This window comes from Thermobia domestica, chromosome 12, assembly GCF_964235325.1.
Source record: "Thermobia domestica chromosome 12, izTheDome1.hap1.1, whole genome shotgun sequence".
In the NCBI taxonomy this organism is placed as follows: Eukaryota; Metazoa; Arthropoda; class Insecta; order Zygentoma; family Lepismatidae; genus Thermobia; species Thermobia domestica.
In genome coordinates, this window is record NC_137465.1 from 34,559,569 (window position 1) to 34,578,917 (window position 19,349).

General features: G+C 36.4%; 1 protein-coding gene across 1 annotated transcript; it reads left to right on the top strand.

Moving 5' to 3' along the window:
• The first annotated feature begins 1,894 nt into the window (after positions 1 to 1,894).
• On the top strand, positions 1,895 to 3,661 carry LOC145666409 (tubulin alpha-1D chain-like). Its single transcript, XM_081733621.1, has one exon. It carries the CDS (start codon positions 2,031 to 2,033, stop codon positions 3,378 to 3,380), a length of 1,350 nt encoding a protein of 449 aa, XP_081589747.1. The 5' UTR covers positions 1,895 to 2,030; the 3' UTR covers positions 3,381 to 3,661.
• The last annotated feature ends 15,688 nt before the right edge of the window (positions 3,662 to 19,349 follow it).

Here is a 19,349-nt window from a genome sequence, read left to right on the forward strand (position 1 = left end):
ACAATTTAGTGAAAACGAGGGTTGTGACAAAAACTGAAAACAAACAGTTGAGAAATAAAAACATCTTCCTACTTCGATCGAGAGCTCTTTTGTGGCTATGCAGTTGGCATACACGCTTTTGGTGCGGGAGACCCGGGTTCTGTTCTTAGCGGGAGACTATGTGACTCACATTCCACGTTAATCTCACTATAGCTTTGCTCCACGTATAGCCTAACTGCTGAAAGGAAGGCTGAACTCATAATCAACTTCTACTTCGATCGCTTAGTTTAATTACAGTTGAATTTTGTCATTAGTTAAAGAACGAATCTCGAAAATAGCTCTCGTTTTACAGATATGATACTCTGTATCAAATTATTTTGCAAATTTTGACAACAAATCTTATTTATAGAATGGGTACAAAGTTTAGCTAGAGACTGTACAGGAAAAAATGACGATGAATAATGTAAGTAATGTTACGCTGGTGCTGGTGTAGCTTTGGCGCACCACAGTTAGGAATATTTACATCTAAAATTGAATACTTTGCATGAAAAGATATTTATAAAGAACAATTTTCTGCATGCGACAAAATTAAATACGAAGAAATTTAGCTCTATTTTATGTTTACAAGTGTAGCGTTACTAGTGTAAGGTCATTACAAGTGCTTTACGGCGGATAGAATAAGTGAGTGGATATGAAAGATGACTCTATAAGATGCTATTTATTATCTGCAGTGTATTTCTGCACAGTTTGCAGAAGCTGTATTTTATGTTTACAATTGGACCGTTACTAGTACGAAACCATGACAAGTGCTATTGAGACTCTTATCATTGCCAAAATCAACTTCTTTTCACTATCTTCGCTATACGTATACTCACTACTGCTGACGAACCTGTTGCCTTCGTACGTACCACCGTGCTATCGTGCGAGCCCACCAGCTTAGCCATGCTCTGATTCGATTCGGTTAGATTCGCATTCGTGCTTTTTAGTGGCCTGCTTGCAGAGTTTAGTTTGTGTTTTCGCAAATCGTAAAAGAATTGTAATTTTTCAACAAATATTTCTGGTGGCTCCCTTGAATTTTATCTATGCCAAGTAAGATATTTTCATGTCACCCACCGCAAATCTTTTAGCGGACAATAAGAAGGAAATTATAAAAAAAAATATACTTTTTCAACAAGTTTGTCGAGTGGTGCCCCAAAAGTAAACCTGCACTGTTACGCTACTTAAAATATATTTATTATAACTTATCTTATATATTTATCTCATAACAAAAGTGATGAGTAAAATTTCTGAGAATTGTTTATTCAGAGTAACAAAATAGAATATTTAACATTATGCTACAATAATTGATATAGTTTTTATTAATTTTTCTTTTGTATTTTAAAAATATATTTATATTATTAATTTCTAATTATCAAATATTTTAAAATGCTTAATTTGCTTATTAATGTGTATTTACGGTAATAATGTAAGAACATTTAGCATGAAGTATCTTGTTTTGTTATTTAATAATGTATACAGACTAAACATGTATAAAAACATTGTATCATTTATTACTAAATAAACTTTCTGGTGATACAGTTTATTATCAAGCTGTCTGATGTTTATTTTGGAACAAATATGATGGCTACAGATAATCTATGTATTCTTAGATGTGCTTATAAGGAAGAAATGTTGTCAGTTGACTTATTTGTTCTAATAAGAGAATAAAATGTTGGTATTTATTACAACTTAATAAAAAATCCTTCAATTATTCATTATTAGTTTTTATTAAAATAAAATACTTGAAAGTTGGAAATTGTGTATAGTAAGTTGAACTGTAGTAGGTTACCAAGAGTGATACTAGCGCCTCACCGAAAATGACACTTGTAGAATGTCTAGAGTGACTAATCTAGTAGTAAAAACCTTTGAAGTGGTAAATCGATGTTTTCATTTCTGTCATCGTTATGGCAACTACATGTAATTTTAAAATAAACATTCGGGAAGCAATACCGTTCCGAGTTCATGAGAGTTTGAGTTTTTTTAATGGTGTTTCGTGATATTACTAGAACATAATGCGTGAGGTTATTTCTGTTCATTTAGGTCAAGCTGGTGTCCAAATTGGAAATGCCTGTTGGGAGTTATATTGCCTGGAACATGGAATTCAACCTGATGGACAAATGCCCTCTGACAAGACTGTCGGAGGAGGTGACGACAGTTTTAATACGTTTTTCAGTGAAACAGGAGCAGGTAAACATGTTCCTCGAGGAGTAATGGTTGATCTAGAACCAACTGTTGTTGATGAAGTGAGAACTGGAACCTATAGACAATTGTTTCATCCTGAGCAACTGATAACAGGAAAGGAAGACGCTGCCAATAACTACGCCAGAGGACATTATACCATTGGAAAAGAGATTGTTGATTTAGTTTTAGACAGAATTCGTAAATTAGCTGATCAATGTACCGGGCTACAAGGTTTTCTTATCTTTCACTCTTTCGGAGGAGGCACAGGTGCAGGATTTACATCCCTGTTGATGGAACGACTGTCTGTGGATTACGGTAAGAAAAGTAAACTGGAGTTTGCCGTCTACCCAGCACCTCAGATTTCTACAGCTGTCGTAGAGCCATACAATTCCATTTTATGCACCCACACCACTTTAGAACATTCAGATTGTGCCTTCATGGTAGATAATGAGGCCATTTATGATGTTTGCAGAAGAAATCTGGATATTGAAAGACCAACGTACACAAATCTGAACAGATTAATTGGACAAATTGTATCATCTATAACTGCTTCTCTACGATTTGACGGTGCCTTAAATGTGGATTTAACCGAATTTCAAACTAACTTAGTTCCTTACCCGAGGATCCATTTCCCTCTAGCCACATACGCTCCTGTGATATCGGCTGAAAAGGCATACCACGAACAGCTCTCTGTTTCTGAGATTACCAACGCTTGCTTCGAACCAGCGAATCAAATGGTAAAATGTGATCCTCGACATGGGAAGTACATGGCGTGCTGCTTATTGTACAGAGGAGATGTTGTTCCAAAGGATGTAAACGCATCAATAGCTACGATTAAAACAAAGCGAACCATCCAGTTCGTAGATTGGTGCCCTACAGGATTCAAAGTAGGAATCAACTATCAACCTCCAACGGTGGTGCCAGGAGGTGATTTGGCCAAAGTGCAACGAGCAGTATGTATGATGAGCAACACAACCGCCATTGCAGAGGCTTGGAGCCGGTTGAACTATAAATTTGATCTAATGTTCTCGAAGCGAGCCTTCATCCACTGGTACGTAGGTGAAGGTATGGAAGAAGGAGAATTTACGGAGGCAAGAGAGGATCTGTCAGCGTTAGAGAAAGACTATGAAGAAGTAGGAATGGACTCGACCGCCGGAGAAGGTGAAGGAGAAGAAGGTTAAATTAGGATTCATAGGTAATTTGTGTTAAGCCAATTATTTTTTATTTCTTTTGGTGTTTCTGGTAGCAAAAAATAGAGAAGGAAAATTGATTTGGACTATAGTGTCATCAGGGAAAATTGTTTATAAGTGGGTGGTGAAATCGCGGAAAGTGCAAGGTTAGACTGTAAAAGAAATTGTTTGAAATGCAGAGATTTGTTTTCTGATTCAATTTATTTACAATAATGTCAAGAATGATTTCTAGTGTCTTAAAATAGTATATAATTCAATTATGGGAAACAAATTAATTTCCTTTTTATAAATGAAATTTTCCAAATGACAAAGCAGAAACTTATTTGTTTAGTAAAACTGCGTGAACATTTATTATTAGTTTTGTGAACATTAAATTTATTAATTTGGAGTGTTAATAGTCTTATGATGTGATAATTTACGAGCTGCCTTATTTTTATAGTAAATTTTATTCTGCTTAAAGTTTTAGGTCTTGTACTTGCAGTGTAAAAGATGTTCCAGAAATCAAGATACTGCTATATAGGGACACATGTTTATTATATTTCGTAAGCATGGGAAATTTAATAAAAATAAGTATGGTTTAAACATAAAACGTATTTTACAGTTATTTACATTACTACTTGTTTCTTTTTTAATTGTAAGAAAATAAATATTAAGTGTAGAAGATTGCTGATTATAAGAAAGATGGGAAGTTAGTTTCAGTATTGAATAAGTGATATTTCTAGAACTTAGTTAGTTCAGTTGAATACAAAGATAATTTGACATGGCATACTCTGTGTCTTTCCTATGATAACAGAACTTTTTTTTGAGTGTGTGAGATTTGGCATGAAGTCCCTTAACAACACGGAGATCATGAAGGAAGGAATTCAATATCAAAGCAGGATATGAGCTACTAATATTGAGATTATTCGTACCTGAAGCCATTGGCGTACGCAAAGGGTCAGTTCCCAAGCTTTAACCCACCTCCCCTTGAACAAGATATTCTTAAAAAAAATAAACATTTACATATTATATATATATATATATATATATATATATATATATATATATATATATATATATATATATATAGGATGGCCGGATTCAGGATTTTATGATGGAAGTGCAAGAATATCAGTGCATTTGAATTAAATTTGAATTTTTTAAAATGTCTAGGCATTTGCATGAATGAGGAAATGCTCACTGTCTGGTTTCGGGAATCGAATCCACAACTTTTTTAATGCAACTCTTCACAGTGACATGTGGCAATTCTTTACTCCTGACAACGCTGTTACATAAAACGGAGGGGGAGTATCTTAAAGAGGGTCGCAAATGGCATACAGAAAAAAATGTTCTCTCCTTCTGGCTTTTGTTCTCTTCCCTACGTGAGAAGTGTCATATTATTTTGCTTGGTGAATACTTTTCTTTCAACCTTGAGAAAATCGACTTAAACTATTGCTTTTGCAAAATTCCGCTTTAATTTTGCTCTTTGCTTATCATTTTAGATACTGTACATTTACAACGAGGAATGTATGGACACCGGTGCACCCCCTAAATTCGTCTCTCTCTCTCTCTCTCTCTCTCTCTCTCTCTATATATATATATATATATATATATATATATATATATATATATATATATATATATATATATATATCATATACAAATTCCTGAAACTGAATGAGCTTGGGACTCCGAATCCTTGCCCCTTGTCGAAATTCTGCGTACGCTATTGCCTGAAGTGTTGTGCTTTGACCTGAATTTGAACTTGCGATCAAATAGACTTAAAAGACGAGACAGTTCTTATTTGTTTTCTTTCATTTTTATTTTAAAGTTTGAAAGATATAAGAATATAGAAAGCTACACAAAGTTGAGAGTAACTACAGATCGGAGACTATTATGTGGATAATAAAGTTGAGACGTGTAAAATGGTTGCTTGGGCTCCCGTTTACCGTCTCTCAGCAGCGAATATTCAATGCGTTCAACGAGAATCAAACCTGTGATCACATGCGCCTAAGACGCATGCACTAGTTACTAGATAATGGGGAGGGCACTTGCACAAGATGGATGGAACATGAGACCCACAAAGAATAATGTCTTTGTCCTTCATGAGAGTCTTGTTCAGGAAGAAATCTTACGGACCTTAAGTGATAACAGTGATAACTTAAGAACAACCCACAGTGGATTGACACAATTGGTAAATTTAGTTTCTGAATTTTCGGGTTTCTTAACCTAGTTATGATATTATATTTGAAATAATGTGAGTTTTGTGCTTCCTGTCGTTATGCAGCACAGAGGTTATGAAGGGCGAAGGGACGTGGTGACCAAGTATTCGAGTGCTCACCTCTGGCTAGTAGGATCCCTACTTCGACTCTAGCTCCCTCCAAATGGGTTTTCTATTGCAGAAACTACCATCTGTGCGTGTGTTTTCTCGAGGTTCTCCCATTTCTTCACCCTTTCGTCTTTCCACCATTTTCATCCATCACATCACCGTCTCCCTAAGCTTCGATGCATAAACATGGGATCTTTAACTAAAAATAAATAAATAAATAAACTGGGGGCAAAGCTTACTATTAGTCTGGACTCCAAATCACGGTAGGGACTTGAATTCAGCACAGTTGGCAGATGCGCAGACCAACTTCACAATCTAGGCCGTTCCTCGCCTTCAATAGAGCTAAACTAGCAGATTGCGCCATCAGCCTGTTACGAAATGAGTTCTGTGAACTCTTTACTTTAACATTCCACGTTTATTCTCTTCATACTAAAGAAGAGGTATAGTTATTGAAAATAAATACTTATAAAAAAACTTAGCGGAATGAGACGGAGGAAACGGAGGAACCCCGAGAAAATATAGAGACACAATGTTGTCCACCAAAAGTTTACATGTTCTGGAATTGATGAATGGAACCTCGCACCAAAGGTGAGCACTCTGCTAGTGAGTCACCGTGTCCCAAGTAGCAAGTTCTGCCTATGGTTTGATAACCTCCCTCACGACTATATGGTTAGCGTATTGATTCTCAACCCTTTTTTACTGACGACACACTTGTTTGATATTTTTGTTGTAAATAATAATAATAATAATAATAATAATAATAATAATAATAATAATAATAATAATAATAATAATAATAATAATAATAATAATAATAATAATATCTATTATAATAGTGAAACTTATTAGTAGCCCTGAATATTATTACTGCCGCTGGAAGTGTTGACTGGTACAGTCTGTCTCGATTTTGACTAATTATTATGAAATTATTCATGGGGTTTTTAAATTCTAAAATTTCACGACACACCTTAGGGAACTGCGTGACACACCAGTGTGTCGCGACGCATCGGTTGAGAACCACTAGGTTAGCGTATGCGTCTTCGGATTTTTTTTTTTTTACCCTGAGACTCAGATTCGATTCCCAGTGGGAGTTTATCTGGTTCCGATTCCACATTAAGTTGTAAAGTCCATATGTCATATGGCGTGGCTGCTTAAATGAACTGTAATACATCAATCCGATTCTATATTTTAAAAAAGCACTTGGTAATTCTTTCAAATTTTCAAATTCCAAAATACAAATAGCTTTTTTATATATATAATATACAGGGTTTTCATAAAGTATGGACGGATTTAATTCGCTTATAATTTACATAAAAATACTCATATTGAAATCAAATAAAGTGCAAACGGTAGCGGAAGGATTAAGTTTTTACCTGTAATCTGCACCAGCTCAGTTCATTCACCGCCACACCTCCAACTGGGCGCCATTTACGTCCACACATTCGCGTAGGCGGCGCTGGAATCCACTCACAGCGTTCCGCCGTGTTTGATCCGAAATGCCAGCCACAGACGCCCTGATTTTGTCCTTTAAGTTCTCCAAACCACTTGGCTTCTTTGCATAAACTTCCGTTTTCACATGACCCCAAAGCCAGAAGTCGCAGGAGTAAGGTCGGGTGATCTTGGTGGCCAAGCGGCGGGCCACCGCGGCCAATCCATCGGTTAGGGAATTTCTAGTCAAGGAACTGTCTCACCTTGATTGCATAGTGAGGGGTTGCCCCGTCCTGTTGGAACACGATGTCGTTCTGGATTCCACGTGCCTCCAGTTCCGGAATGAGGTATTTCTGAAACATATCCAGGTACGAATCTCCATTCACGGTCTCCTCTTCAAAAAAGAACGGTCCAATCAGATGATCATAGGACACAGCGCACCAAACGTTCACTTTAATGCTATCTCTCTCATGTGTCTCAAATTCCTTTGGGTTTTCCGTGCCCCAAACGCGACAGTTGTGTCGGTTAACCTTCCCGGAGATATGGAAGGTTGCAATGGATGGAATGGATAGAATTTGGTAAGAAACTGACCCTTGCCTTCCCCCTCCCTCTCTCAACGTGTTCAGAGTTGCCGCTTATCTAACAGTGTTGCCAACTAAAAATTTAATCCTTCCGCTACCGTTTGCACTTTATTTGATTCATTATGAGCATTTTTATGAAAATTATAAGCAAATTAAATCCGTCAAGACTTTATGAAAACCCTGTATTGGTTGTATGTATTATATGTGATTTCTTGCTTGAGCCTTTGCAATCTAAACAGAAAACGAACAGAACCAGTTTGATTAAAATTAAGAGAACTAATCAGAAAATAATGTTTGCATAGTGGTATGTATGCCACGCACACGCACAGCTTACGCCCACACACATTTAAATACATATATGAAACAGTCATTAAACAGTAAAATGAAAAATCTAGTTTGTAGCTTCCATGAAGAAGAGGTATGCAAAGTTAATTATCTCTATTACTTTCCTGTTAAATTTGATCCTGTAATGAAATTTGCTTAAGTCCGTGAATTTTTATGCGTGTGGAATATTGATTGCATACATATAAAGTATAAATTAATTAAAAGAGTACAAAAACATATACGCGTACTTCAACTATTCAGTCATATGAGGTTTTTGGTAAAATTTACTTTAGTATCGATGGGTCTCTTTTTCCCGTACGATTTTGAAAAAGAATTTTGATTTAATGGTTGTTAGTCTCTGTTCAACATGTTTTACTAAACAATGGAATATTGGTCCCACTTCTAACGTAGATAGATCTTCAGATAAGCTGTTAATATTTTTCTTTCTGTGCAGAACGCCTGAAGAGTCGGAAAATATTTTTAAAACTGCAGACCTTCACATGTTTGCAACCACTCGCAGTGAACTTCCTTAATGTTCAAGCATGTTTCTTTGAATAACTTTCCTAAGTGATCCATCAAGTTTCTTTGAACTTCCTTAAATCATCCACCATGTTTCTTTTATAAATGTTACTTGAATGTTCCACCATGTTTCATTGATAAGCATGCTTCGATATTCCAATATGTTTCTTTGATAAACTTCCTTAAATGTTCCACCATGTTTCATTGATAAGCATGCTTTAATATTCCAATATGTTTCTCTTGATAAACTTCCTTAAATGTTCCACCATGTTTCATTGATAAGCATGCTTTAATATTCCAATATGTTTCTTTGATAAACTTCCTTAAATGTTCCACCATGTTTCATTGATAAGCGTGCTTCAATATTCCAATATGTTTCATTGATAAACTTCCTTAAATGTTGCATAATGCTTTATTGATAAATGTCATTCATGTTCGGTCATGTTTCTATGATAAAATTCCTTAAGATTCTTTTACGTTTCTCTGGGCCGCGGTGGCTCAATGGTAGAGCGTTCACCTTTGGTGCTTGGGGTCCCGGGTTCGATTCCAGCCCCCGCCAAGTGAACTTCGTGGTGGACAAACACCGTGTGCGTGGATTTTCTCGGGGTTCTCCCGTTTCCTCCCACTTTCTTCATTCCACCATTTCATTCATTACTTATCATCACCGTCTCCTTTAGCCCAACCGGCATAACCGTGGGACGTAAAACTCAAAGATTTCATTTCATTTCTATTACGTTTCTTTAGTAAAATGAAATGAAATCTTTGTTTAACGTCTCACGCTTATGCCCGTTAAGCCAAGAGATACAGATGATTAAGGCAAATGATGATGATGATAATGATGGAAGAATGCGTGGAATGAGAATGTGGGAGGAAACACGAGTTGATTTTAACGTGTAGCCTAAGAAAACTCATGCACACAATGTTGTTTACCATAAACTTACTTGGCCGGGTGTCAAACCAGAGACCTACGCACCAAGGGTGAAACGTTCTACTACTGAGCTATCATGACCCCTACCTTCATAAGAACTCCTTTAAAGTTTCAGGTCCTCCTTCTCCGTATCCAGCGCCTAGGCATATCTGTCCTACATTGGCTTACGATATTGTCACTAGCCAGTGCTGTGTGATGTCATCCCACAAGTAGTGTATGATGCCATCCGAACATTTGCTTGAAATGTTTCCAACCAGTGGCATACGATGCTATCCAGCCAGGGACGCAACTAGAGGCGTGCAGACTGCCGGCATACATTTATGTGGCCTGCCTGTTCTGATCTGTTTAACTGACAATTGACACCTTACAAATTTTATAATAGCACTTTTTATACCCTGTATGATAGAAATACTCGACTTTAAGTATAACTTTCGTGCAAAATATACATAATTTACTTCTAGATTATAGGTTTTGTGAGTGGACTGTAGTATTCTATGGTATTTTTCAAATCATAAAATTCGTCTCTGCTTTATGACTTCGACAAAGTTATCCAATGAGGCCCAACTTACTACTCAAGACTATTCAATGCAAAGAAATGCTAATGTTTACATCCTTGTTGACCCGTGGGTTGCTCAGAGAGTTTATTTTTATTATTATTTTGAAATGAAATGAAAATCAAAGTTTTTACTATATCGTCTCTTCAGGATAAAGGAGACAGATGATTGGTGGAAGTGAAAAATCTTGAGTGTTTTGTGTGTGTGTGTGTGTGTGTTCCTCCACTGGTAAAAGAGACCGGGTCCACGTGCATCAAATGTATACGTACTAATTAATAAATTTTTATTGCTTTGGGAAATGAACGTTTCGCGTTGGTAGTTTTTTACAGGAATTGTCAGAAAAAATCAAAATTGGATGAAAGTAACGGAGTTTTTTACTATAAGAAAAAATAAATAACCACCGACGTTACAGTCCTTCATGGACTTAAGTCTGTTTCAAAGCAATCTGTTAGTGATTGCTGGAACTACGTCCAGCCTAGCGATGAACGTGTGTGGATCAGCACGTTGCGTCGCTCTGCTTCCAACAGGCGTATTGGGAGCTTTCTGGCAACGAATAGGCTTCACGTCTTTTATTCACGTGACTCCTTATTTACCTTATGGCTCTGAGTAGAAGCCGAAAATTGGGGTCTCCCGGCTGGGAATCGAATCTGAGACCACACGGATATGAATCTAATGGTCTGACCCCTGGTTTACGGAATTCCCGTACAAGAAAAGCTAGTTCATTGGTTTTAATAATTTTCGATTCATAAATCGTGTGTTTCCAGTGACGATCACTCCGCTACCTTATTGTCAGCCTCCTCAGGTGAGAGAAATTCTGAACCTTTGTTCTGAAAGTTTAAAACAATGAATACTTCAGTTATTGTGTTTCTTTAGAAATCTCATTCCTAAGAGCTGATCGAATATCTGAGATTTCTCGCGAAAATCTTACGAGTTTGTTATGGTAATAATTTAAGATTTAAGAATAGCATGTACCGATTAAGTATAAAAATAAATATCATGTGTTTAATCTTTTTAATGTTAAGAACCTTTTCGGTCTCAGATCATTTGCTAGTCGAGCCACCCTGTGCACCCTCTACCATATTTGCACGGGGCGGTAAGTTTCGGGGGGCGGCAAAAATCTATCAGAACTCTAGTTAAAATAAATATTTTTTTGTTGTTGTTGGAAACAGACTTCATGATAATCTAGTTAAATTTGCTAAGCTGGCCTTCTATTTGAGTACTACATTCATAAACGATGATTAGGTCGCATGGACAGTGCTAAAGGAAATGGCCAAACAAATCCCAGCATGAATTGCTTGATTGTTGTCAAATACAAGAAATCACTTCTCGAACAGTAGCTAACCATTTAGTAAGTTATCACAGTTTTGATATAAAAACTAGTCTTGTCTTTGTTACAAACAAGTTCCTTATCACTGCATGTTGAAACAAGTTTTCTTTTAAAAAAAATGCTGCACCAGAATTGCAAACTGATGTATTGAGATTGAAGCTCGATATTAAATTCTATGAAAACGATTACCATCTTTCCTCTTCAGATGTGTTTGCTTTATCTTTCACTAACATAATAGATTACACTAGTTAACAAATTTAAACTTTTTGTTTGTTACATGAGAAAAATCACCTGATCTTAAAGGAACTTTTTGCGCTGAATTCGAATATGCACTCGGTTTCTCTCCATCACGTACAGTTTTCCCGTAACAGAGGGATTTTCGGGAAAATCCCTCAAAAATTTCCTTTTTTCAGATATTTTATTCCCCTAGCTCCTGTCCCCTTACATATAGTAACATAGAAATTATACCTAAGTATACCTTAATTTATATTTAATAAACCCTAAAAGTTTCGTAAAAATCGCTTTGTTCTTTCTAGAGAAATAAATATATTTGTATGTATACTGTGTGCACTGTTTATTGCACCTGATAGTAATGCTTTCAGATCTCCTGAGTTGGGGTAAAAACGATTTGCTTTATTACTACAAACACAGACATAAAAATGAATATTTACAATAGTCAACAACACACTTGTATTGCTCTCTGTAAAGTAGAAGCGTGTATAAAAATAGAATGTACTTCCAACGTATATTTTGTTTAAACGTACAGTATATGTATATCTTAATACATATATATACACAATTCTCCAAATTTTTTCGTTTTGTTCATGAAATGGTTATCAATATTTGTTATCAAATGTAACAGAATGCAAAAGAACTTCCATTTCCCGAGCTCCCTACCAACTGGGAAGAGATATGGCCAAAAGACTCTGATGATGATCATGACTTTGATGAACCATCGACATCAACATGTACGTCCAAGGATCCAACGTTCATCCCTGACTGTGTTCGCGAGCCACATTTCATCCGGCAATGTGAACTTAATGACCTAGTCCGTGATTTGCACCTGACAAAACAAGAGGCGGAACTTGTGGGATCAAGGCTCCAGCAGTGGAACTTATTGGATGCAGAAACGAACATATCAGGGTACAGGAAAAGGCATGTTCAATTTTCAAGCTATTTCTCAATGCAAGTTAATGTGTGCGTATGTACGGATATAAATGGGTTGATGGCGGAGCTAGGAATTCGTTACGTTCCAGAAGAATGGAGGTTATTTATCGACGCGTCAAAGGTCAGCCTTAAAGTTGTCCTTTTACATAATGGAAATAAAAAACCTTCTATACCACTTGCGCACTCAGTGAAGATTAAGGAATCCTATGACACCATGTCAACTTTGCTAAATCTTATAAATTACAAGGACCATTGTTGGCAAATATGTTGTGATCTCAAGGTAGTTGGTATTTTATTAGGACTGCAGTGCGGTTACACGAAGTACCAATGTTTTTTATGTTTATGGGATAGCCGAGCTGATGACAAATATTATGAAGTGAAGGAATGGGAACCTAGAGTGAATTACGTACCTGGAGAATGCAACGTCAAATACGCTCCTTTGGTAGATCCTAATAAGATATTACTACCGCCACTTCATATCAAGTTAGGACTTATGAAAAACTTTGTCAAAGCCATGGACACATCTGGTGAAGGTTTCAAGTATTTGCGACATAAGTTCCCTAACCTGAGTGATGCTAAGATTTCAGCGGGAGTGTTTATTGGTCCCCAAATTAGGAAATTAATGCTTGATGATAGCTTTGACAGCAAGTTAAACAGTGCTGAGCTAGCTGCCTGGACAGCATTTAAGTGTGTTGTTCGCAACTTTCTGGGCAATAACAAAGCTGAGAGTTACACAGAAATCGTACAGGACATGATACAGAAATACAAAGAGTTGGGTTGTAGGATGTCTTTAAAAATTCACTTTTTGCACTCCCACCTCAGCTTCTTTCCTGCTAACCTAGGTGCTCTCAGCGACGAACAGGGGGAAAGATTCCACCAAGATATAATGGCAATGGAGAAAAGGTACCAGGGACGATGGGATCCTTCAATGATGGGGAACTATTGTTGGGGTCTTGTTAGAGAATGCAACATTTCTTACAAAAGAAGGAAGTAGTGTACGTTTTTGTAACCCAATGGAAGTTTCATATATTGTGATAGTTTTGATTGTCTTTTCATGACCTTTTGGTACATTTGTATTATTGTTTATTGTAAATTGTCACACTTGTAAATTATATTGTATTATATTTTATATATGTGTTTGTGGTAATAAAGCAAAACGTTTTACCTCAACTTAAGAGATCTGAAAGCATTACTATAAGGTGCAATAAACAGTACAAACAGTATACATACAAACATATTTCTCTAGAAAGAACAAAGCGATTTTTACGAAACTTTTAGGGTATATTAAATATAATTCAAGGTATACTTAGGTATAATTTCTATGTTACTATATGTAAGGGGACAGGAGCTAGGGGAATAAAATATCTGAAAAAGGGAAAGTTTTGAGGGAATTTCCCGAAAATCCCTCTGTTACGGGAAAACTGTACGTGATGGAGAGAAACCGAGTGCATATTCGAATTCAGCGCAGAAAGTTCCTTTAAGAACAGGTATTTCCTTTTATGTAAGAAAACCTTTGTTAACTAGTGTTATTATTTAAAGAAGAAACATACACAACGAGATTGTATTTGTAGTCTTTTTGCCTTTTTGAGTGCGAGTGCTGTTTCCCTCTCCTTCGTTGTTAATGATGGAGTAACATACTTAAAATGGTGACTTTTAAGATTTGTTCTTTCTGGAGAAAGGGGGCGAATGATGTCCTTTCACTGGGCGGCAAATTGCCTAGGGCCTGCCCTGAATATGTTGTTCCGGCCCTGCATCCAGCCACGATATGTGATATCACCCAACGAATGCCATGAGCCATTTAACCAGTGGCAAATATCATTCAACAACTGACATATACTATCCTCTGGTCAGTGATTCATTAAGTCATCCAATCAGTGACACGTGATCTGTCATCTAAACAGTAGCGTATGATGTTATCCAATATGTAATCATCATCAAATAAGATAAAGCATTATTTCTTCTTTTCCCAAATATGAACATTATATACATTTTTTGTCTACTGAGTATTTTGCACAAATGCAGGTTCTAGCCGAGAAGTTTCCACATGCGCAGATCACATTTATCTTCTTTAACTTAAACTAATGAATACGTATTTGTATGAATGTTTTATAGACATCACTTACTCATTGTGAGTTGGTAACCATCATCTTTAATGTTTATACTCACAAAGTTAATCCATTTGAGAAGCACATTTTAGACACTAATTTAATCTTATTGCAATTCAAAGATTGTAATTGATGCGGTTACACAACCAGCTTTGTTAAGTTTTCGTATCCTGCATTTGTACACACTACACCTTTTCTTCTTTGAATAAACCTTGTGTAGGAAGTTATGCTGCCGTCATATTGGACACCAAAATCGATACGGGCTAATTACTCTTATCTATGTTGTCATTATACATATACGTATATATAATAACTGTAGCAGCTACAACGACGTGGTAGAGGCAATACTGCCAGAAACATCACAAGAGAAGCTAGGAGAGAGAGATGAGGTTGATTCATATAGTCCAATTACATTAAACCAATTTTGCAGAGCCTGCCTCTAATTACTTTTATCCACAGAACAAAGACAGAATTTACGTTTCGAGTAATACGGATTTTTCTCTCCTAATCCCTTCATCCACAATTTCTCTTGCTCTCTCTCTGTTTCTCTCTCCGTAGTCCCTGTATTCTCAGGACCTTTCCATTATCATGTATGCAGAGGATGCGCGCGCTTTTGTCCTTTATATAAACATTGTCTTTAGCTAAATGGCTAACGATTTCTTCTTTAGTATTGGAGACTCGTATTCAATTCCAGTTGAAGTAGGTCTACCTCTTATTGTGATATTACGTTAAGCTGTACGTTCCTGTCTTATCTAGTCATTTTCAACTGAGTGTTCTGTCATGTCACAGTTTGGTGCACGTATTCTCAGTAAACCACACAGAGAGGACGAGGAGTAGAAAGGAACATAGATGACGTGGGTCAATGAAAACTTGACCCATGTCCCATCTTGACCCACTCTGCCCTCCATCCATGACCCAATCTGACCCACCACATCCCAAAACCCATCGACATCAACTTTGATCCATTATCCACACATTCCTGTCCAGTGACTAAAGAGTTTATACACTTGAATAAAACAAGGCTGTCAAATTATCGTGAATGGGAGTTTGAATTTCCATAGTCAATCCCTCAAACGCCGCTCTGTTACAGTACTGGTGGATCTGACCTTTACGATATAAAATGATAAAGTGTTTGTCATACGATGAATTTCAATTTAATTATCATATATAATTATTTCCTTGCTGAATTAGAGATACTTTTAAGTGGAAAATAGGATCAAATTGGGAAGTCTCAAATCAAGGTAAAGTAGACCAACGTAAAGGAAAAAATACAGTGTAAAATTCGACTCTATCAAAAGCCAATTCGTAAGTCCTATTGCTATTATTACAGTTACGAATATCAATGTCCAGAAGAGCCTGAAATTCCTTTTTCACTTAGATATACTTATCTCAGGTAAGTAGATAGAAACAAATGAAAAAGGAAAAAAAATGGAGGCTTTGAAAGTAAAAGGTAACAAATTCACAAGTGTTCACAAGATGCTGTCTACAATGCATTGAGCAAAATGGGTTGGTGGGTTTGAGTGTGTCACAGTGGGTGGTGGGTCACGTCCTGTTGACCCACTGACTCACTCCGTCTTTGCACAGAAACCCTGACGTTGTTGATAAAGGACAGCAGTGTGAGCTCCTTCGTGGTATGTGCTTTTGGCATGAGAGACCCGGGTTCGATTCCGGGGAGCTCATGTGGTTCGAATTCCACGTTAATCAGTAAGTCCCGTCTCATATAGTCTCGCTGCTAAAAGGAACGTTAAAATTAACTCAACCCAAAGGAAAGATAGTGATGAGAGTCAAACCGTCAATACTTTTGTAGGCATACTACACGTGGATCTATGACTAATATTCGCTGCTATTACTTGCTTATTCATTCTCCAACCTCATTCTCCTCCAGTCTTTTGCTCTAATATTTATCTCTCTCGTATCTGATTTATATTTTTAGCTTACGCATTTTCGCGCAGGAAAATCAGGTTCGATACCCAGCGGGATCTCATGTGGTTCGGATTCCACATTAAATTATAAGTCCACGTCCCATGTTGTCTCGTTGCTGAAAATGACGCTAAACTCCAAATCAAGCATATATTTATCTGAGTGTAAAAGACTACTCGAACGTCATAATACGTCAGTTGCGAATTACTCTCTTATACAGTTTTGGCGCTGAAAATTACAATTGTAAAACACACGAATTCTGGAAACTACTGAGGTGAATAACTAAAATAATAACAACTATAATTACCGGTATATGCTGAATCTCATGTAAAATTAGCGGAAAGTGAGTTTTAATGTTATGAATTTCTGTTTCCTCTACATTTACTTCCCACCATTTCAATTTTTATTTATTTATTTATTTATTTATTTATTTATTTATTTTCCATACATAATGCATTGCATTTTTCAACTACAAAAAAATTTTTTCTTTCTTGTTAGGTAAAGCTACATAATTGATTTTGACTAGAGCTGCATAAATAATAACATTAAAGGTGAATCAATAAATACTTTTAAAAAAGCAACTCGATCATATTTTTTTAAAGGAAGATCTAATTGTAATGAAAGTAAAATAAAACGTAGAAATAATGTAAGATGGAGTTCGAATGGATATCGAGTTCGATTTTCAGTATCGGACTATTTTATGCGCGGAAAGAGTTTGCAACTTAACTCCATTTTACATCAGATCATTTCAGCTACTACGTTTACCAGCGTTCGATCTGGCATCTTGACAGCACGATGTCAGGCTTGTGTCTAAATGAATATATGGACAACGCCATTAGTACCTATTACTGTAAGTTCTTATTTACGTGATTTTCTGGTTCATATTCTCAATCCTTTCTTCAATCCATAGTTTCCAGTTCTTCATATGGTCCTTCATCAGAGGGAACCAGACTGGCTATCTTACCTCTGCATTACTGACTTAGTATAGCCATTTAGCTCTTCTGGTTCTAAGGAATATATATATATATATATATATATATATATATATATATATATGCAGATATACTGATTGCAAACCGGATAATGGAATAATAAAAGAAAACCAGCAGAAATGAAGTCATCCGGAGGCAAAAGAATATTTCGAATTCTAATACGTAATGAGCGCATAAATCATATTAAAAAGCAACTGGCCATCTTATTCCTACTAATTTAGTAACCCTGTGTAATTATACTAGTTTCATCTAGAGCACTAAGTATATTACACACAATCTAAAGGAAGAGATAGCCTGCGCAAGTTTGAATACAAAGTGGGAGGCATGGTATCTCAATATCTACAGCAGAGATGGAGTGGGTCAGTGGATCGTGGGTCAAGATTTGTGAGTGGATTAGTGGATCATATGTCAACAGGACGTGACCCAGTGCAAACCACCACCCACCATGACCCACTAGATCCAGTCTACTCAGTGCATTGTAGACAGCTTCTTCTGAGCACTGGTGAATTTGTCATCTTTTAATTTCAAGACCTCCATTTTTCTTCCTTTTTAATTAGTTTCTATTTACTTACCTGAGATGAGTATATCTAAGTGAAAAAAAGAAACTTCAGGCACTTTTGGATATTGGTATTTGTAATTGTTATAATAGCAATAGGACTCAATTACTTGGCTTTCGAAACACAGTCAAATTTTATACTTTTTTTCTTGTTACGCTGGCCTAGTTTATCTTGATTTGAGACTTTCAAATTTAATCCTATTTTCTATTGAAAAGTATCTGTAATTCGACAAGGAAATAATTATATACGATAATTAAATTGAAATTCATCATAATATGGCCCATAAGAAACAGTTTACCATTTTATACCAAAGGTCAGATCTATCAGTGGACATTTCACAGCCTTGTTTTATTATAAGTGTAAACTCTTTAGTCAGTTGAGAGGAGAGCATGGATCATGAGTCAAAATTGTTGACGATGGGTTTTTGGTAGGTGGTGGATCAGAATGGGTCACAGTACGTCATGGTAAGTGGTTGATTAGAATTGGACACGGTGAGTGGTGGGTCAAGTTATCATTGATCAACGCCATCTCTAATCTACAGCGCTTACTTCTGCTACGAAAAGTCTCCGGTTCCACCCCAGGCCATGTGAGTTTGTGGTGGATAATATTGAGTCCGTGGTTTTCTCGGGGTTTTTCCCCGTTTCCTCACATATACTCAGTGTATCAGTTCCTTTTACAACCGTTCATTTTCATCTACCACCCGTCTTCTTTAATTAAGAAAGCATAACCATGAGACGTAAAACTTAAAAAGTTTCATTCATAGAATTGCGTCGTTTCTATGTCAAGATTTTTTAAAATAATTTTTTCGATTTATTTCAAGTTTTAAAAATCTAGCAATGAAAAAGCATTTTTTCCTACGACTTACATTCATGGTCAAAAACTTCTTTGTACCTTATACAGTGAATTTCCCTACATACAATGACTTTCAAGACAGTTTTGAACACAATTGTTTAATACGGGATTGTATGATTATTTATTATCTGCTTCCACTAACAGATATATGAACCAACGAATTTCACATGAACGCCCATGTAAACAAATTCATAATTGAACTTTCTAACTTCTTAATTTTGTTGCACCATTGAAAATCCCAGTTCAGTACATTTGGTTCAGCAACTGTAGACTAACGAAAATCAACGAAATTAAATCCCGAAAATCAGTCGTTCAAGGTTAAACATAGTTTATCCACCAGTTGATCGAGGCTTAGGGCCTTATGTAGAGTCGTTCTGATGCGTGATTAATGCCATACT

Coding starts and splice junctions, on each gene's coding strand:
- LOC145666409 (XM_081733621.1), top strand. CDS start 2,031: ATGCGTGAGGTTATTTCTGTTCATTTAGGTCAAGCTGGTGTCCAAATT.